This window comes from Perkinsus marinus (genome assembly GCF_000006405.1).
Source record: "Perkinsus marinus ATCC 50983 genomic scaffold scf_1104296958234, whole genome shotgun sequence".
In the NCBI taxonomy this organism is placed as follows: domain Eukaryota; phylum Perkinsozoa; order Perkinsida; family Perkinsidae; genus Perkinsus; species Perkinsus marinus.
In genome coordinates this window covers 871470-891360 of record NW_003206847.1, presented here as the reverse complement: position 1 = coordinate 891360, position 19891 = coordinate 871470, and the positions used below count along the sequence as shown (strand labels likewise).

The following is a 19891-nucleotide window of genomic DNA, read 5'->3' as shown; positions in this document are numbered from 1 at the left end:
ACGCATATATGATGTCAGTGGATCATACTAATCGGCCGTCGAGCTCCCTCTGCGGTCTGACTACTCATGCAATTGCAAGAAATCCTGTGCATTTAATGCAGTTGCAGGTACATAGTGCCATTGTAAGGTATTTAGTGCTGGATTCAGGGGCAGCCGGTAATCTGTGCCACATTCCGACACATTGTAGTCCAGATTACTAAATATTGTCCAAACATGTCCAATTGATCAGAAAGCTGTCCAAAGGTCGCTACAGGCGTAATTGGACAACTTCTTGATGAAAAAAAATATTCGACAACTTCATGTCCAAACTACTCCCTAGGGTAGTTTTTGGACAAACTGTCCAAAACTTAGTCATGAGATTCGTTTTGACATCCCTTGCTGTCCAAAGGGCTTTCGACAACTTTATGTCCAAAGTTGATGTGTCCAAAGGTCACACAATCATCCTGCGCGCATGGTTAGGGTTCGCTCGTTCGGAACTCGAGTCGTGTTTCCTGCCCCGCTGATCGCTGACATCCATTGTCCCCATTGGAGGTGCGACGAGGTCAGAATTTGACGGTTAGTTGGTTCATGAATTCCACCGATGGAATCCAACATCATACAAAGGCCAGTGAGACGTGTTTTCTGAAGTCATTCATCCAACAGGCCCACGTGCAGGAACGATCTATTCGTGAGCACGGGCTGGATACTCAGAACAGTAACGCAAAAACTTTTCGAGCACACAACTGCACTTGTGTGCACTGCACCGGAAGCAGTTGCTAGTATGGCACTCAAGTGGTCTCACTTTTCTACCAAAGCCTTGAGCTGATAGGGTAGGTATCGCGTTAATGACATACCTGCGATATCTCCTTCAACTTCGCTATTTTTACGCGCTAAACTAACAGGCAAAATAACTAGGCATTGAACCGAATCTTTATAGCTGTGGAAAATGGACAAGTTCCGTGTGGTTCTAGCTATGATTGTCTTTTGTGTTAGTCTCGCTGATTATAGTTGATCGAGCGATAATCGAGTTTCACTGTATGAGGTCTCGCAGTTCTTTTTATTAATTCTTTGATTCATGGCGGGTTTCCTCGAAACTTTGGTATCTGATCTCAACAACCTTGCGACCGACGTCAGTGCTTCTCTAAACGACTTAGCTAACGCAACGGCTCCGAGTCAGCCGAAAGCTGCTGCGCAAGCCGATGTGTCCAGCGGACTTGCTACTTCGGATTGTAGCACCGATACCACAGTCCCTAGTACCGCAGCGTCTGTCCCCAGCGATACCACGAACCTTAATACTACTATGGCTCGTGATGATGCGGCCGCCTCGCCTTCTCCCACGCGTGGTCCTACGTGTGCTGGTGCTAATATGGCTCCTAGCATTCCTCTTGCTGGTGCCGGTGTCGCGATCAATTCTGCTCTGAGAGGAGCGAGCATCGCGGTTAATGCAGCTCTCCGTAGGTCTGGTATTGATGGCGCGGACCGTGGTGCGGATAGTGCTGCTCGTGGTGCTCAGCTTGGTGTTGATAATGCTGTTCGTGGTGCTCAGCTTGGTGTTGATAATGCTGTTCGCGGTGCTCAGCTTGGTGTTGATAATGCTGTTCGCGGTGCACAGCTTGGTGTTGATAATGCTGTTCGCGGTGCTCAGCTTGGTATAAGTAATGGTGCCAGAGGTGCTCAGCTTGGTGTTGATAATGCTGTTCGCGGTGCTCAGCTTGGTATAAGTAATGGTGCCAGAGGTGCTCAGCTTGGTGTTGATAATGCTGTTCGCGGTGCTCAGCTTGGTATAAGTAATGGTGCCAGAGGTGCTCAGCTTGGTGTTGATAATGCTGTTCGCGGTGCTCAGCTTGGTATAAGTAATGGTGCCAGAGGTGCTCAGCTTGGTGTTGATAATGCTGTTCGCGGTGCTCAGCTTGGTATAAGTAATGGTGCCAGAGGTGCTCAGCTTGGTGTTGATAATGCTGTTCGCGGTGCTCAGCTTGGTATAAGTAATGGTGCCAGGGGTGCTCAGCTTGGTGTTGATAATACTGCTAGTGGCTCTACGTCGAATGTTGATGTCGTTGATTGCGGAGTGCAGTCTGGTCGCGACAGTGATGGTTCAGCAACTGACAACAACAGTGCGATGGATGACTCTGTTACGTCCAGGGAAATACAGGCAAGCGAACCTGATTCCACATCCACAGCAACTGCTGGTGACGCAACACATTCTCATCCTGACCCTCCCAGAGAGTCGTCCGTCAAGGGAGTTAGTCACGCTGCTGGTCGAGCCATCCACGATGCCGGTCATGCTGGAGGTCGAGCTATTCACGACAGTGTGCGCACCATGTTCAGAGGTTCGCCTTAAGATCAATGTTTGATGGACAAGGTTGCCGTGCCGTTACGGCATTTCCAAATACACCAGTTTTCGTTAGTGACTTCTCCTGTTCTGCTTACATTGTAGAAGCCTATCCTACGATGCTTACATTACATCGTATCTTAGTGAGGGTGGTCTCAATCACTTCTTGGATACTTATTTTAGCAGCCATACTCGAGGGAATTTTACCTCGGGTTGTGTCACTCGCCCGTCTTATTGCCTTAGTTGTCGAGATTGGTAGATTAAATTCTCTTGAGAAACTTTTCTAGATTCCAATTGGGTTGTGTGGTCACATAGTCCATGCGCAGAGGAGCACGGGAACAGATATATTAGCACTCGACGCATTCCTCTAGGCTCGAGAGGAAGACCGATCGTATAAGGTTGGTAACAGAAGCCTGGTTCACTAAGTGCGAGCTCGACAAACTTCTGCCTCGTGATAGGTTTCGGATTCATAATGTGTGTTTACTGAACTTGGAACACCTCAGCCATCTTGATCGAGTTTGTCGGCTTGCCTCAATGGCTAACTACTCTGAGATCCCCTTCCCATATGCAACTTACCATAAGCTATCCGTGGGTCGTTCGTCTGACGTAATCATATCATATGAGGTTGGCAACGCTTGTGAGGTGAGTAACTCACCATCAGCTGAGGTATCGTTGGACGATCCACCAAAACATTGTACCATGTGACCTATCAGGAGAGAGGATAGCGCAACTCGAACGTTGCGAGACCGTGACAATTTAACATTGTCACGTTTGAAGCAATCGCCGGTCACATTGCCAATGTTACGGTGACATTCGGTTATATGAAAGCACTATAGATTTTGACTATGTTTCTGTCATCAGCGTGCAATGGGACATCAGGCACAAAGCCCGTACACAATGATTTTTCCAAGGTGGCAACTGGGTTGAGTCACAACTAGCCACTGCGGGTTGAAACGAGGATCAATCTTATATCAGTTACCCTGTTGTTCTACCGTTGTTTACTATGGGATTTCTTACCGATCTGACTTCTGATATCACCAAGCTTGCCACAGATGTTACAAGTTCTGCTAACGACCTGGCTCAAGCTGCCACCGCTACCAGTACACAAGTGAGTGCAAATGCCACCAAAGACGCCGAAACTGCCCGCCGAAATGCTGTCAACAACGGTGAAGCAGTCAGAACTTCGGCTCGTGCTACTGGTGACTCCATACGTACATCGGCTCGTGCTGTTGCCGATTCGGTGAGAGCATCAGCACGTGGTACTGCGGACACGGCTCGTGCTGCTGGTCGTGAGACCGCTTCCTCAGCCCGCATGGCTGCTCGTGGCACCGCTGATTCGGCCCGTATTGCTGGGCGTGCTACGGCAGATTCAGCTCGCGCCACCGGTCGCGCTACTGCTGATTCGGCTCGCTCGGCTGCTCGTAATGTTTCAGCGTAAGGATTGATTACGTTTTGTCGTGCAATCAGTCAATCTATTGTCATGGTGAGATATGGTTACCCCAACCTTTTTTCTTCACCTTTCTCCCAAATACTGAGGATTAGTCCTCTTAGACTCTCCTCCTTCTTCTGATGTTACTGTATTATTCAAGTTAATATCAGCCCACAACATACTCCGTTTCGTCTTGATGACTGGTCCTTGTGTAATATCAAACCTCTTGGTCGTCATTTTCACCAATTTAATGTCATGCTTTTTCATTTCTGTATCGATCGGTAACGAGACACGTAGTAAAAATTTGGTAGTACCAAATTGGTGCTTTCGGAAACAATTGGCATTCCACTCTTCGCCATCGGTTACGACGATACCTGGTTGATACGTCATCGACAGCCGCTTTGTAGTCTAACGAAAGTCTCTAGCCACCGGCTGATCAATTACCACACACTCGACTCGATAAGTTAGAAGCTTACTGTCCGCAGTGCGGATTCCGCCCGTATCCTTCTCCCTATTCGAGCTGATTGGCCGCTCTAACGGGTAACACCCACAGCTGACCCAGCATCAGTTCCAATATTTGCCATCCACACTGAGTGTGAGTGATCTGTGGATGAGTGATGTGTGATGAGTGATCTGTGGACTGTCAGAAAGTCAGTGCTGAAGCTTCCTCGCACAGCATCGTGCTCCCTCCTCGATCCTTACTAGGCTGACGGATCTATCAAGACACAATTTTCATAGATTCCACGAGCCATAATGCAACTGAAGTCCACTTACTCCCGCTGGCACTGGCTTCGATTCCCCAGCAGTCTTTGTAGAGGTGAGCCTTTCGGTCCGAATGTTGAGGTATCGTATTCGTTGCCGTGTGTTTACGAAGCGCCTGATTAGATTTGTCTATGGTAGACCTAGACTTACGATGTAGAAGTGTTTGTAAATTAGGTCGGAGATTTGTCTATGGTAGACCTAGACTTACGATGTAGAAGTGTTTGTAAATTAGGTCGGCCTCCGTTCTCCTCTCGAATCCTTGATCAGCACTCGTCTAAGCGGGTCGAGGTATGAAGCCGAGCACACAGCTCCGTACTCGATAGGCGAGCCGCTTCCGATGCGCTATAATAGTCCTATCGTATTCTGCGTGCATGGATAGGGAAGGTACCCATAGAGCATCACGTACAGTATACAGGCCATGGACCAGAGCTCAGCCCGACTTTCGCATCCTTTATGGTGAGAGGCATCATCATATAGTATCCTCAACCACTAGGCCCTGTGGCGCAACGGTAGCGCATCTGACTCCAGATCAGAAGGTTGTCCGTTCGAATCGGGCCGGGGTCAATTCTCTGCAATATTATTTGGGCACAAATCGTCTTCTACACTCACTTTCTGCCTCAATCTTCTACAAAGATTACGTAACTTCTTCTCCCACAAACTTGTCCGGATGGGATATCGTATGGCCTCGCCAAAACTACCAAGCAATGTCTTTCTCCTCAGTGAGGAGTCCTCACAACGGCCGGGCGTACCTCCCTCTGCTGATCGTCTGGTCAAGAATATACCCCCCAACCTGCTTTTCCCCTGCCATCGCGCTGCTGCTCCGAGATGGAGACCCTCCTCTACATACTGAGTACGATCCTTCAGGACGGAGAATACTACCAACAGAGAAGCGTTTAGCATCGGCTACATCGGCGCAGGAGTCATCTCCATCCGTCCTAACAGTCTCAGTATCCACGAATTCAGGAGGACGACCAGCGTGCCCAATGGGCGCTGCCCATTGCGACCTTTTCCTCTCACACATATCTTTTACTGCACCACGACCTCTCCCGTTCTCCTCCCAGTACTAACATACACAATAAAGCAATATGTTAAGGAAAGCGACAGTGGAGATGGTTAATGGTATTTCGTCAGTGCTAATAATCGCTCTCGCCGGACTCCGATTCACTGAAAAATTCAATGAAAGCACTACCGACTATGAGGCTTCCCTACGAGACGGAATCTTCGTCCAGCCTTTGCCTCTTGGCCGGTCTATCTTCCCTCTCACGCTGATTGAGCTCCTCGCATTGATCCACCCAATGGGCGTATACGTCGACCGGCTCGTGCAAATCTGATGCATAAACGCTTTGCCATATCACTTTCGAATCTCAATCGATGCTATTTAATAGGTCCGATCTGGTAAGAAGCAAATCGCCGATTATCATCACTAAAGAACGTCTCGCGACCACGCCAGAAAGCATATGGCATCGCGCAACCTCTTGCCGCCTTACATTGTATCCGCATTTGATAGTCAACATGGCACATTCTACACCGTAGAGTTCCTATCTTCTTATGTCGATCCATCTGTACCTCTATCGACCTACTCAAAATCGGGGAATCAATAAAAGTATCACATATGAGATACACACACGACCTTCCACCAATCCCTTCGAAACGAAAACATTCCCCCAACGCCGCTTCCAGAGCCTCCAGGTGATGATACTACTACTTCTCACTGTTGCAAAAGGGGCAATCAAAGGTAGTGTCCAACTTGGGCTTCGGCCTCGATGCTTTCATCGCCTTTCTGAAGTAGCAACAGCAATATACACCTTCAATGTACATGAACCATCACGTATATCATCATAACAGAGCCATTCTCGAATGGGACCTTTACTCATGTATTAGTGAATTAGTAGTATCAAAAGAGTAATCCATTTAAAGAGTGGGGCCATTATGCCATAGGACTATGCTAACCAGGAGTCCATTGGAAGAATGGAGCCGCTATGCCCGGAGACTATACCATTCAGAAATTTATGGGACGAACGGGGCCGCTATGCCTGCGGAATATAGCATTCAGCAATCTATGGGGAAAATGGGCCGCTATGCCCGCGAACTATACCATTCAGAAATTTATGGAAAGAATGAAGCCGCTATGCCTGCAAACTATACCAATCAGAAATCTATCGGGGGAGTGGGGCCGCTATGCCTGCAAACTATACCAATCAGAAATCTATCGGGGGAGCGGGGCCGCTATGCCTGCAAACTATACCAATCAGAAATCTATCGGGGGAGCGGGGCCGCTATGCCTGCAAACTATACCAATCAGAAATCTATCGGGGGAGTGGGGCCGCTATGCTTGCGGACTATACCATTCAGAAATCTATATGAGAAGTGGGATCGGTATGGCCGCGGATTCAAGCATTCAGAAATCCGTTTAGGCATGGAGACTGGACCACTCAGAAATCAATTCGCTAAGTGGGGCCGCTATGCCAGAGGACTAGAATTTGACAAACGGGAGTGAGGATAAATGCCCCTCAGGCTCACACGAGCGCACAGTATTAGCGAGCAACGAGGTCAGTTCAGCGATGCGCTCTGAATAGAGACTAAAACTCCACGAAGAAATACCGTAATTTCGCGATCCATTATGCCGATAGATACATTGATTTCGGGGATCAACCCACTCAGTTTCGATTTCAACTAGTAAGTCCTCTACTAGCCCCTGTACTACCCTTTCCGTCTGCCCATCTTCGAGTAACAGTAGAGTGGTGAAGGGAAGCAGCCAACAAGAAAGGCAATCCTAACGATTCATGTCTCCCGAAGTATTTTTTCTCCACTGACTCGTGCAATCCAGTCCCCCACCACCAGCACCACTGAGCCAACACAACAACTGTCTCCCTTTCCTCAGTTCAGGTGTTCTAAGCGTCATGCACTGTCAGTAGCAGTGCTTCAATCATATCATGTCATATCTTCCGAAGCACCGATTATTTGATAAGTACATACAAACATCACGTGGAAGGTTACGAAGGGGAATCGTCTACTACCTAGTGCTAGTTGGGCATGGTGAACACGACAAGCAACGTCGGAGATATTCAACAGGATCTTCGACATAAGCTACAAGAATGGCCACTTGATGCGCTCGCAGACTATCAGGAACATCGATGCTCGCATCTGGATCACCGGGAGCATCACAGAGTCTGCCTTCCATACTCAGATCTACTAAGCTTGAAAGTATCATCATGTTGGTAACTCTCAATCGGGATGCAACAACAGACACTATCCTGTTACCTTCCTCAAGTTTCCTTGAAGGCCTCCTACAGCAGCAAACACACATCAATGCGAACTAAGCAGCTGGAAACTCACCTTAGCTCAACGAAGGTGTTGCTTTTGGCAACGCTCGCCAGTTGAAATAGCTGTATACCATAACCGACGAGCTCACCATTAGAGAGCTCTTCCTTTACGATCGTTTGTAAGTCACTATCGTATGCTCTCAGCAGATGGCGTGATCGGTCATCAGCGTCGGCGTTCTTGATGGAGAGAGAGACCAACAGGACCGCACCAGCCGCCGCAGCCGAAGGCTGCTAGGAAGCGTCTTAGCACTCCTCTACGTTTACACAGAGATTCAGCTAGACATCGTTGGCTTGAATGCCATTCGTATATTATGCACGGAAGCTACCGTCAACAACAATAAGCCGCTCGACGGGACCAGAGAAATTCAACAGGAGAAACAATAATTTCCTGGCGCGTGACGGCACTCCATCAACCAGCCACTGACAACACAACTACAACACTGTCATAGTAATGATATCAATATCGTTAAGTTACTCCTTGTCCTCAGCAGGGCGGGACTTGGATTTCGACGGACTGCCAGATCCCGAGCGCGACCTCGACCCGCTAGATGAACGTGATCTGGAACGACTGAGGAGCATCAAATACATGACGGGATAATCATAGAACACCACAACTCACTATCTATCATAACGAGATCGCCTCTTCTCACGGCGACTGTCCGATCGGCTTCGTGAGCGACGTTCACGAGAACGGCCTAAACATACCAGCATGATCTCATCTCAGATGGACCGGAACCTTACTTCGAGATCTCCTAGATGGGCCTCGCTCCCACATGCTGCGGCCTCTGCCATTACGTTCATTGCGGGAGACGGAGATCTCAACGCGCATCCTACGTAATATATTGCCACACATTCAAAATTGCCAAGGCAACAACACTCACCTCTTTCCTTGGAAGTCTCGGCCATCTTCACTGTCAACAGCGTCCTTAGCATCTCGCGAATCGCAATACGTCTGCAAATACCCACACAGTAAGGCGCTGTATTCGGCCACAAGACCGAGGTGTCCACAGCGATCGCCGTGACAACCGCACCTCCACAACTTCCAAACGGAGGAGGCCATTCACATTTTCATGGTGGCATTGCCGACGACGAGTTGACGGAAGAAAGAGACGGAATGGATGATGACGCGAAGAGCCGAAGTCGCCGCCGCTGACGGTCGGACGATTGCAGAACAGTTCGACGGTGATGGAAGTTGCGTCGGTCCTAGCCACCGAACCAACATCGGGGGGAACTTATTCACTCGACAGATATCAGACGGAAATCATCATCAGCAATTCCCAACTTACAATGAAAGCGAATCCTGGAGGATTTCTGGCTACCCAAGTCTGCTCGATTCGACCATAACGTTCGAAGATACGTTCGAGATCCCCTGGCCTCACACCTGCCAACAATAACGACATTTTCAAGGCGAGCTGATCGACCTATCTTATCTCACCAGGATCCAGATTGCCGACGAAGACCTTGCGACCTTCAGAAGCCATGATGATTCTTAAAGCACTACTAAGCTCAATAATAGACGAAGTCCAATCTCACAACAAAACACGAAAATTATGATAATAAAAAGCACCCACTACTAGGGTACAACTATCATCATCGTACTCAACGTCTATCTCTGGATCCAGAGCGAGACCTCGTCCTCTGTCTACGGCGATCTCTACTGTCACCTAAACATACACAGATCATCACTTGAATGAACGTTCCTCGAACCACCTACTTCTGCTACGATCACGACCGCCATAGCCACCGCTATCACGACCACCATAGCCACCGCTATCACGACCGCCGTATCCTCCATCATAACCGCCATATCCGCCACCATAATCTCCCTTACCCCCACGGTACCAATTGCTAAAGCCCTTACCCTTGCCTTTACCCTTACCAGACCTGCGTCTGGCGATCTCAACACGTAAGCTGAGAGAAGTTTATTCAAAGAATAGCACAGGAGTAGACCTACCTGCGCCCATTAAAGTCTTTGCCATCTTCTCCTCTGCAAGCATCGTCGGCATCTCGAGCGTCCTCAAACGTCTACAGTGAGGAGGATGAGAGAGTAGCAGTGAACAGGGACGATGATGATGACGAATTGACGATGAAGCTTGGCTGTGATTTCTCGTATGACGATTGTTAGACGATTTGATGTAATGCAGAGGATAGTAGCAGCAGGAGCAGTAGGTTGTGACAGGACGACGACAAGAGGCTACTAACCCTCGAGCCACTCAGCCCTGTAAACAACAGAATCACAACGATATGTTTAACGTTTTAACAACAAGGACAGACAGAGAGTTGACTTTCAACTTACCACGAAAGCAAATCCTGGTGGGTTCCTAGCGACCCAGACGGATTCGATGCCACCATATCGTTTAAAGACCTTCTCTAGCTCCTCCTCGCGAGTGCCTACCAATAACCACACAAAATCGAAAAAATGACAACAACGATGACGATACAATGATAGCCAACAGACCCCAGCCCAAGGACGATACCTTCCTCAAGATTCCCCACATAAACCTTTCTCTCTTCCGTCATGATGTAGAGGGGGGGAAAGCTTATGGATGAACTGCGTGAACGCACTGCTCGCGAAACCGTAGAATCGCGCGCGCCATAGTAATCGATTTCATTCGTGCTCTGTGCCAAGTTTTCTGCGGTAAAATCCATATTTGCAAAGAAAGTGTCTCTTTTCTAAGGAAGCTTCGCGCTCGTCCCCCGCAGCCTTGCATAACAGCTTAGCCTTCTATACCAGTTCGGGCTTTTGGTTTTCGTCAATAACAGTTCAGCCTCGGATAACAGCTCGGGTTACGGGTTGCCCTCTAATTATTGGTTTTTCTATGACCTTGAAGGTCGAAGAAGAGGGTGAAAGGTTCACCCTCTCGCTTAGATTCTCACCTCCTACCTTCTTTCTACTGTTGGTCTACAGTGTAGATACGTCTTTCGGCTCTTACCGGTGTGGATTTCACTTTCATAAGTGCACTAGGTGCTCTTATGGAAGAACAAGTGGTCCTGAGAGGTGCTCCCTGAAAGGTTCTCAGCACCCTTTTGTGTTGTTCTACCACATTGACTTTGCTGAACATTGCTGATGACCATCCAAAGCATAACGTGAGCTTTTAGACTCCCAGCAGGAACAATCGAGTAACTCTTTCCGAGTTCATCGCTTATTCGTCCAAACTCCTCAACCTGTCGAATTCTCAGTCTCATAAATGGATTCAGTTTATTCATGAAGTGTAAAGTAACAGATCGTTTCGTTTTAGTTCAATTCATAGGGATCACCTCAGACCTTCGTAAAGTGCGGCAGTTCATATGCGGAATAACTTAAGAGTCTCTGCGTACACACTAGTAAACTGTCCCCTTTTTCATCGCTCCGCCAGCTTGGTCATCACATTAATAGTAGTCACCATCGGAACAATTTTCCTCTGGAAGATAGACGATATCAACACTTTTTCGGCCTTCCATCGTACTTCGTAGTTTTTTATGTTGATAGCGGCCCTCCGTCCACTCTCCAATCCACCGCTTATCAGACCTCTCACGCGCTTCATGAGGTGAGTTTATCACCAGTCTCCTCTCCCGGACCCAACTTCTAGAAGGCCTTAGTGTGCTCATGGTAGCTCTAACCTACCTCGCGAGGAGGTCATTACGGATTACCCAGCCGAATCATCATCCTCCCATAGTGAATGAATCGTCATTACTGTCGTTCCCACCTTAGTACCACCCTGAATAGACTAAACTTCAATTTCACGGTCGATGACATCAAGACTCGGACCGCTGAGCTCATCAAAGAGTCTACGGACATGCACAATCGTCTGGCCTCTTTGAAGGGTATACCATCCTTCTTTCTCACTTCAAATTGCATTTTTCAGGGTCCGACATAACCGTTGAGAACGTGCTCGGTGTTCCCAATGAGTTTTGGGTCGACTTTTATCCCCGCTACAGCTCCATGGAGTTCCTTCAGAACGTCTCCCCTGACAAGGACATCAGAGAGGCCAGTTCTGAAGCCGATCAGGTCAGTCTTCCCACGGTCATCCCCACATGTTAATTATTGGTCCGCAGAAACTGTCAGAGCATCTCGTTGAGATGTCCATGCGCAAGGATGTTTTCGATGTCCTAGTGGCTCTGCAAGAGCAACGCCCTGAGATGAATGCGGAAGGCGCGAGGTGAGTTGGCAGCCGGTCGTACGGAAATCTTCCGACTTGTGCATTTACAAGGTTGCTCGATCGCTCCATTAAGGAAGGCAGACGTAATGGTCTCCATCTTGACGAGGCCGCCAGAGAGGAGATAGAGAAGATGAAGAAAAGGATGTCCGAGCTTTCTATCAAGTTCAATAAAAACCTAGGCGAGGAAAATACTGTAAGAATCCGCACCAATGCCCTTCGGAGTTTCTAGGAGTACTCTTTTCGGGGATAGTAGCAGTGATGGTAATGCATCGACTTTATACCGTGAGAATAAAGTGTAGTGCGATACACCGCGTTCGCTGGTGAAGTTGGGTCCGTCCTCCTCCCTATTGATCATCTTTCCAACGCGAGAAGGCTGAGAGCTGTGCTCTATAGGTACTCGAATTTACTAAGGAGGAGTTGGATGGCATGCCCGACGACTTCCTCGAGACGCTGGATAAAACCGAGTCAGGGAAATACAAAGTACCCCGGTTCGATCCCCGGTACCTCCATTTTTCGACGACTCCCATCAGGTTACTCTGAAATACCCCCACTATGTTCCGATCGCCAAGAAGTGCAAAGTCCGCGAGACCCGCAGGAAGATGGACTTGTAAATATTCGAAATCGGCGAAGTTGTGGTCATTTTTTATCACTCAGCGCGTTCAACAATCGCTGCGCTGATGATAACACCGAGATCCTCAAAGAGCTCGTGAAACTCAGAAAAGAGAGAGTAAGCGGAGAAGACGCGGAAAGGCGTTCCCATATGCCGTTTGGTAGGCCGCGATTTTGGGTTACCCTTCACATGCTGACTTCGCCACTGAGTTGAAGATGGCCAAGAACGCTCCCACTGTGAGGGATTTCCTACATGGTATTGAGGATAAGGTCAAGTACGGTCAAGTGTTGATCAAATTTCCCGGCATCGCTCCGCCTTCTATCAGAACTCGTGGTACGAGCGATCAGAAGCTGCTGAAGGAGCTCCGAAAGGAGGACACTGTGAGCCCTCATCCAATCGTCATTCATCGACAGTCCTGGCCTCCAGGGTGCTAGCATGGACGAACCTCTTGATTGTTACGACTTGAGCTACTATCGGAACCTTGTCGAGGAAAAGAACTACTCTGTGGGTGAGTTGTGGTAGAGTAAAATTCCAGGGAAATTATTGTACACGGTGTCGTGTGAAAATTTCCAGTGATGGATGATCCTGAGCTCGCCTAGGGGAATCAAATATACATCCCAACACTGGAAAGTGCTCTCCTTCATTCTGCTCGTTGATTTCAGATCAGCTCCTCATACAACAGTATTTCCCCTTCGAACATGTTTTGAAGACTTTGTTGGAACTCTACGAGAGTATTCTGGGCCTCAAATTTAATAGAGTACGTTCCTACAGCATACATTCAACAGAGAAACGCAATACGATAATCTATTCCAAGACGGTACGGTGAGGTGCCCGGTCAGGTCACGGACCAGCCAGTGTGGCACGAGGACGTAGTTTGCCTGGCTGTCAATGACGCTGCTGATGGTCACTTTATTGGCTACTGTTATATGGATATGTTCCCGAGAGACGGCAAGTGAGTCCTCTATATTCAGGCCGTGGTGGCTCTACTGTGCTCGACAGGTTCTCACATGCTGCCTTGTTTCCTCTGCAGCCCAACGTCATGCACAACGGGAAGAGGAGCTACGGTGTGTGCTCCCTGGTGTGTAATTTCACCAAGTCAACTCCGACCAAGCCGTCCCTGCTTACTCATAATGAGGTAGAGTCGACCCCAACTACAGGGATAAGCATCTTTCCTGTTCTTCAAGGTGGTCACTTTCTTTCACGAGTTCGGTCACTGCATGCACCACATCTGTGCTGAGAACGTCAAATTCGCTGAGTTCGCTGGTAACCTTCTTACTCACCTCAACCGTAAGAGATTTGCTCACTGCAGGCACTAGTGTGGAGCAAGACTTCGTGGAATGCCCCTCGCAGATGTTGGAGAACTGGTGTTGGGAAAAGGATGTAAAAAGCGCGCGCCCTGAAAGAGTCCGACGACGAGTTTTACGTCAATTCAGATTCTAAAACGCCTGTCGTGCCACTATAAAACGAACGAGCCTCTCCCTGATGACCTCATCGAAAAGCTGATAAAGTCTCGGGATGCTAATGAGGGTATCAACACGCAGAGACAATTGGTTTTTGATAACTTCGACCAGACCATTCACGGAGGTGGGCCCGGCTCATTGCGGTCTCTGTCCGTATCTCTTTTCTTAGTGAATCCGCCGAGTGACATCACCACAACCTTCAACGACGTATCTCTGCAGACTATGGGCGTCAAGCAACAGGAAGGCAGTCATTTCCCTGCTACTTTCGGCCATATGTGCGGTTATGATGGAAAGTAGCCCTTCCTCTCTCCGAAGTTCATTCAGTTGTTAACTCAGATACTACTCTTATCTCTGGGCAGAGGTTTTCGCTGATGATCTCTTCTTGAGCAAGTTCAAGAAGCCTAATAATCTCCTCAATCCTGAAACCGGTATGGAATATAGAAAGTAAGTTTGTGTCACGAAGTTGCAGCTTTCAGTTCTACTTCTATCAGGACTATCCTCTCCCGTGGTGGCGCTGTTGATGCCTCGGAGATGCTCAAGGAGTTCCTCGGCCGTGAACCCAACCAGGATGCCTTCTTGGAGATGAAGGGTCTCAAGGCTTGAGTGTCGCTTGTTTGTTATTTACATTGCTGTGTTCCGTTACGATCCCAAACACCTGTTTCAGTCGTCTACATTTTATATCTTGAATTGGAAGTAACACTGTGAAGTATTGGGCATTAGAGTTATGGGTTGACTACAAATTGAGGTGTCGCACCTCAAGTGCGGTGAGTAGAGAAAGCCAATTGAACTAGCCTCATTCAGCTAGGAACATGTCTTCCCCGTGAAGAAGACCCACCTCTAGTTTCATTCTGTTCATCGAGTGTTTTCTCACAATTTTGACAATGGATGACGCTGGGCATAATCACGATGCACACCCGAACACGTACCCTCAGTAGAATGTTGAATCTGGCAGAAAGAACCCGTTGCTTGCCCTTGAAGTCGCTCAACTGCTGAGAACTGAGTATCGGTATCCAAGTGGATAGGCGTAATGGATGTTAATTTTGTATGACACACTGTGTTGCTCAACGCAAGACCCGACGCATTCGGTCAACGAACTACAAAGCTAAAAGCCCGACGAAAGGAGCACTCAACAGAGTTAAAGACAGACTTTATGCGTCGTATACGACACAACTAGTTCGTGACAGAACAGAAGCTCAATAGAGCTAAGCACTATATGATGATAGAGTAACCAGTTAGTTACCACCACGAAGAGTGCTGGTTGGAGTAGCTGTTGTTGTAGTAGTTGTAGCTGGAGGGTTCATACGAATATGATCGGGATGGTCACAAGCAGCATCGTCGAGGGCCTCTAGAGACCAACTCTCACCATTGAACCTCACCCAAGGGAAGTCATAACTATCAGGCATACCAACATGCTCGATCATATCATCAACAGGAGAAGTCGACCACTGGAAAATTGGGATGCCATTCTCAGGATCGCTGGTAGGACCAGACACAGCATGAACGGTCGTGAGATCGTTAGAAGCGACAACCTTAGCATCGATAGCACCGAAAGCCTGGGGACCAGCACCGGCACCACACTTCGCCTGGGTGCTCAGATCATAACGAGAGGCGATTGAGAGACGAGCGCATCCCTCAGAAATAGGATCAGTAAGGTACTCATTATACCTCGAGAAGTACATAACATCTCCCAAGTTAGCCAGATGAGGAGCATCACGATCACTGATCTCACTACGAGCGCACTGATGATAACTGCTCTGCTTATCAGAATCGTTATATGCCATCTGCTCATATACATCGGGGAAATAAGGGATATTGTACGACTTCCAGTAACCCCTATCGAGAAGCACACTGGACACATCACCCTTATGAACATAATCGATTGACATTTCGATAATCATAGCAACTTCGTCAGTGGCACCCTCATGGAAACGGTCGACATCAACAACCATCCACTGGTTGTTGTAGGTACCGGAATTGTAGGGCTCCATGCTGTCCACGAACTCAGGAGCAGTGGTTGAAGCGATCGTAGACGACATAACATGCTGCCAAGAAAGGCAGACATGACGAGCATCAGGGTTGGTAGCCAGAGTAGCGGCGATCGTCTGATTGTACATACTGTTGGTAGTCTCAGCGATGATCAGATTGCCGTTCTCTTGTACGTAGAAATCATCCTTACTATGAAGAAGACCAGGGGTACTACTCATAGTCACCGTCACACCATTAGGATAGGTATTCCTCTTGAACACACGAATGAAACCTTCATAACTACGCCAAGTGTTATGAGCAAAGCCAATCTCGCCATTATCCATAAGACGGATCATGGCAGTGCAACTACCATGGCTCAGAGTACCAGGACCAGCCTCGAAATCAGCATCGGCGTCGGGAGCTGTGGCGAGGTCCTCAGCGGGTTGCTTAGCAGCAGCACGGAAGCCTTCCTGTACATCACCAAGATCACCCCATGACTGGAGGATGTACATATCGAGAGGATCGATCTCTTTACCTTCAGAGTGGAACTTCTGATAACCATCAATATACCCTTCAGTTTGGGCCTCGATCAGAGCCATGTTTTGCCAGAAAGTATCGTTGCTGGTCTGAGTCATAATCTTCACAAATTCCCACTGGTCTTTGAACCACTGCTTCACACCAGCTGGGCTGCCCTCGAGATCATTATGGTTGAAGTTCTGCCAGAAATCGTAGATACGGTCGTGGGTGAAATAAGACTCCAACATACCCATGGCGTACATCCTATCCTTCTCGCAATAGTAATCAGAACCAGCGTCCAATTGGAGCTGATCCCAACCGAGCTCATAGAGAGTGTCCGTATAGAGACCGGAGGCAACAGCGAATGGAGTGTCACGAGGCATCTCCTTCACATCGAATACACCGTCCTCGAGAGTAACAACAGCTTCCTGTACGGATTTGTCGCTGTCGAGACTTCCGAAGCCGCCACCAGTGGAGATGACTTCATTCATGTTCACACTTGCGAGGGAACCAATGACGGTGCTTGCCAACAATGACAGTGCCAGACCGGTCATTACTACGGAATTTGAAGAATGCAAAAAAAACTGCAATAGGAACAACTTCACAACCAGACAGGAAACGAGCTCATGGTCTTTTGAACTCTCGGCAACAACCCGCAAAACTCTGGAATCAAATGTAATCCTCAATGATTGTTGCACATAACGACTATGATGGTAACTAGCTACGATCCCTACGAAGCGGATACACAGCGTAGATAGATCCTTCCTGTGTCCCCACTGTCTCCTCTCAACTAAGTCGTTCTCCATGTTATATTAATAGAATGAGGTTCCGACCCCGCTAAGTTGGACATGAGTATTACTGAGTGCCTTTTCAAACAGTCAAGTGTGTTGATTACATCAACGAGCCGAACCAGCATACAAACATGAGTCATCTGCCCCGAGACTGCTCCAGAAAATCGAAAAAGTCAGTAAGCATCACCGGAGTCCCAAGAAAATGACCAACTCAAGTCGTCGATTGTATGTGATAAAGGCATTTCTCGCGATCAGTGTCGGAAGCGAAACCATAACAAATCATTGACATATTGGTAACTCTCGAGTATTGGTCGCTCGGAGTGGATATGAAAAACTCTACGCCCCCAAGTCGAGTTTCCGCGTCAAAGAAATCGGGGGGGGGGGGGGGTACTCTGGCAACTTTCTGCGGAAAAATTTAATAGTAGATCTTATCATAGCCGAGCTCCTTGAGCAGGTCTCTAGCCGCTTCGTTCATAGGCTTAGGGCCACATAACAAGATCAGTGTATCCGGACCTGACGGAGGAGCATGCCAACGCGCACGGCCCTAAGGCAATCCACTTACCAGGCTTGGGCATGGTGTCCTTCAGCATGTCCTTGGTAACGCGACCGACATACCCATTCCAGCTGGGATTATTCGAAGCATTCTCCACAGTGTGGTAGACCTATGAGATTATGATCAAGAGTATTGAGAAAATACAAGACGTTACCTTGAGCTGATTACGATGTTGGCGGGCAAGGATAGAGAGCTCAGGGCCAAGTAGAACATCATCGGGTGTTCTATTAGCACATAACAAAGACATGTTCATAGTATCCTTCGTTTTGAGGATATGCTGAATGATCTGGTAGTGAGGCGTGATGCCGGTCCCTAAGAGCGAGAACCAACAGACCCATTGCAAAAACCAATACCACACCACGACCTACCCCCAGCAATCATGCCAATGTTCTTGATACCGTTACAGCTCTTACATTCACTGCGAACTATAGTGAATACCCCATTGCCCTTGTATGTGAGGCGACCAATAGGACCTGACCAACAACTGTGCTCATCAACCAGCGCACTGCGTATCGAACCTACCAGAGATATCGATAGAATCCTTTCCTGGGACCAACTTATCAAGATATTGCGACATCCAACCACCGTCGGGATGACGCTCATCCTCACCACTTGCATAAACTTTGATGACCTCAGAAAAACCAGCTCATCCCAACACAAATCATAGGTTAATCCACTTACTAATTGGAAAGATCCATGACGATCATCCAGAGTCGTGGGAGTATAAGGCCGCGAGACCGACTCAACAGGACCCAGGCCTACACAGGAAGAACAACATGCCGTACAGAGAAGGAAACATCCCTACCAGTCCTTGGGTTGGGCATGCTCGCAGTAAGCTTCACATGATGACCAATAGGGAGACCAAGAATGTCGTTCTCGTGTGGCAAGGCGAAGGTAAATCGGCGAACATCATGACTAACGTTAGCTGAAACATTGCAAATTAACACGTTTAGTAATCTAACATCTCGAAAGCTCACTCTTGTCAATCAGTTTCGCTTTGAACGATCGGTTCTTCTTCAGAGCGATGTGAGAGTTCACCCACCACTGCCGGGCTATCAGCGCAGAAGCACCAATAACCTGAATGCACATCGATACTCACTTGAGACGGGCGAAGGAATTCTCACCGCAACAGTGATGACCCCAACAAGTACCGTGTGTTGAAGTTCACTATCGTGAGACATTTTCACAGGATTATAGTGTGCTGATCACAGTTCCGCGCGTCACGAGAACCCACAGGGCGCACGCGACTGTACGTGACCGCAGCAAGTCACGTCACGTGACACACTGCACGGGAATGAGATCTTAAGGTTTCTTACGCTCTTTCTACTATCCCTTGCGACCTATCTCGCTCTAACTCTGGCATCGCGTTAGTAAATCGCGACAATAGGATAGTGAAAATCTGGATAATAACCACTCAAGCCCTTCCGAAGAATGGTTCCGTCAAAACCAGGCCATAACTAGCAGCGGATGGAAACAAATATCACAAAAATGTCATACCACACATCGTTAAAATCACGCTCAAATACTGCAATCCGAGACGGTCTTCCCTGCCATACATCTGCAAGGGAAGACCTTCGCCATAGACTGCTATATACCATCACGGAGTATCAGTGACAACACCACTCTGTGGTGGCGGATCGTCCACCGCATCGTTCTTCGGCTCCTTACCACAATCATTGACTCCTTCAGGAGGTTCGATGCGAGCTTTCTCAATTCCCGACAACACCTATAAACATTGCGAAATGAATACCACTGAAAATTCTGGTCTGCTTACTTCAGTACTGATAAGCGGTAAATAACTCTGTGCAACATCACCGTAAATCTTTGAATACATGTCAGCCACCACGGGAACGACGATATCGACAAAGTGGCGTGTCATTCGATGCAGCTCTGAACCCAATATTTTCTCCAACGCAACAGTATAGGACGACTCACCCGGCTCATCTGTAGACGCTATAGTCCCCTTCAAGTCGCGCAACGATCGTGCAACTTCACTCAAGCAAGTACTCAGGGACCTAAAACCAACAACACT

The 19891-nt window shown here is 48.2% G+C and overlaps 8 protein-coding genes and 1 non-coding gene across 9 annotated transcripts in view; 4 read left to right on the top strand and 5 right to left on the bottom strand.

The window, feature by feature from the left end:
- Nucleotides 1–1279: 1279 nt before the first annotated feature.
- Pmar_PMAR006292 (circumsporozoite protein, putative) lies at nucleotides 1280–2320 on the top strand (the record flags this gene model as incomplete). The annotated part of the gene is made up of 1 exon (XM_002774618.1): nucleotides 1280–2320. One exon carries the CDS (start codon nucleotides 1280–1282, stop codon nucleotides 2318–2320), a length of 1041 nt encoding a protein of 346 aa, XP_002774664.1.
- Nucleotides 2321–3314: 994 nt separating this feature from the next.
- Nucleotides 3315–3749, top strand: Pmar_PMAR006291 (conserved hypothetical protein; the record flags this gene model as incomplete). Its single annotated transcript, XM_002774617.1, has 1 exon — nucleotides 3315–3749. The coding sequence occupies one exon, from the start codon at nucleotides 3315–3317 to the stop codon at nucleotides 3747–3749; it is 435 nt and encodes a 144-aa protein (XP_002774663.1).
- A 1245-nt stretch (nucleotides 3750–4994) lies between these two features.
- On the top strand, nucleotides 4995–5066 carry Pmar_PMAR006290. Its single transcript has one exon. It is a non-coding gene; the product is annotated as a tRNA-Trp (tRNA).
- A 3230-nt stretch (nucleotides 5067–8296) lies between these two features.
- Nucleotides 8297–9327, bottom strand: Pmar_PMAR006289 (Splicing factor, arginine/serine-rich, putative; the record flags this gene model as incomplete). Its single annotated transcript, XM_002774616.1, has 6 exons — nucleotides 9261–9327; nucleotides 9112–9206; nucleotides 8707–9028; nucleotides 8567–8655; nucleotides 8445–8520; nucleotides 8297–8393 (listed from the first exon to the last, which is right to left on the bottom strand). The coding sequence occupies exons 3-6, from the start codon at nucleotides 8883–8885 to the stop codon at nucleotides 8297–8299; spliced, it is 441 nt and encodes a 146-aa protein (XP_002774662.1). The 5' UTR covers nucleotides 8886–9028; nucleotides 9112–9206; nucleotides 9261–9327.
- A 97-nt stretch (nucleotides 9328–9424) lies between these two features.
- Nucleotides 9425–10345, bottom strand: Pmar_PMAR006288 (arginine/serine-rich splicing factor, putative; the record flags this gene model as incomplete). The annotated part of the gene is made up of 5 exons (XM_002774615.1): nucleotides 9425–9489; nucleotides 9540–9709; nucleotides 9780–9850; nucleotides 10122–10216; nucleotides 10303–10345. The coding sequence occupies 5 exons, from the start codon at nucleotides 10343–10345 to the stop codon at nucleotides 9425–9427; spliced, it is 444 nt and encodes a 147-aa protein (XP_002774661.1).
- Nucleotides 10346–11484: 1139 nt separating this feature from the next.
- Nucleotides 11485–14637, top strand: Pmar_PMAR006287 (Thimet oligopeptidase, putative; the record flags this gene model as incomplete). Its single annotated transcript, XM_002774614.1, has 19 exons — nucleotides 11485–11629; nucleotides 11671–11813; nucleotides 11861–11964; nucleotides 12016–12157; nucleotides 12358–12444; nucleotides 12495–12571; nucleotides 12619–12691; nucleotides 12739–12848; nucleotides 12900–12954; nucleotides 13001–13082; nucleotides 13237–13331; nucleotides 13414–13526; nucleotides 13574–13709; nucleotides 13759–13837; nucleotides 13884–13954; nucleotides 14008–14158; nucleotides 14204–14327; nucleotides 14371–14478; nucleotides 14526–14637. The coding sequence occupies 19 exons, from the start codon at nucleotides 11485–11487 to the stop codon at nucleotides 14635–14637; spliced, it is 2007 nt and encodes a 668-aa protein (XP_002774660.1).
- Nucleotides 14638–15266: 629 nt separating this feature from the next.
- Pmar_PMAR006286 (conserved hypothetical protein) lies at nucleotides 15267–17069 on the bottom strand (the record flags this gene model as incomplete). Its single annotated transcript, XM_002774613.1, has 1 exon — nucleotides 15267–17069. The coding sequence occupies one exon, from the start codon at nucleotides 17067–17069 to the stop codon at nucleotides 15267–15269; it is 1803 nt and encodes a 600-aa protein (XP_002774659.1).
- Nucleotides 17070–17549: 480 nt separating this feature from the next.
- On the bottom strand, nucleotides 17550–19040 carry Pmar_PMAR006285 (NADH-cytochrome b5 reductase, putative; the record flags this gene model as incomplete). The annotated part of the gene is made up of 9 exons (XM_002774612.1): nucleotides 17550–17819; nucleotides 17869–17968; nucleotides 18014–18171; nucleotides 18228–18332; nucleotides 18382–18490; nucleotides 18541–18617; nucleotides 18665–18784; nucleotides 18837–18936; nucleotides 18984–19040. 9 exons carry the CDS (start codon nucleotides 19038–19040, stop codon nucleotides 17722–17724), a joined length of 924 nt encoding a protein of 307 aa, XP_002774658.1. The 3' UTR covers nucleotides 17550–17721.
- A 416-nt stretch (nucleotides 19041–19456) lies between these two features.
- Nucleotides 19457–19891, bottom strand: part of Pmar_PMAR006284 (Conserved oligomeric Golgi complex component, putative) — a gene marked incomplete at both ends in the record, with an annotated part of 5046 nt that continues 4611 nt past the window's right edge. Inside the window, 3 exons of the mRNA XM_002774611.1 lie at nucleotides 19457–19585; nucleotides 19634–19749; nucleotides 19795–19874. Coding sequence (XP_002774657.1) covers nucleotides 19457–19585; nucleotides 19634–19749; nucleotides 19795–19874 — 325 coding nt within the window. The remainder of the gene's footprint in view (nucleotides 19586–19633; nucleotides 19750–19794; nucleotides 19875–19891) is intronic.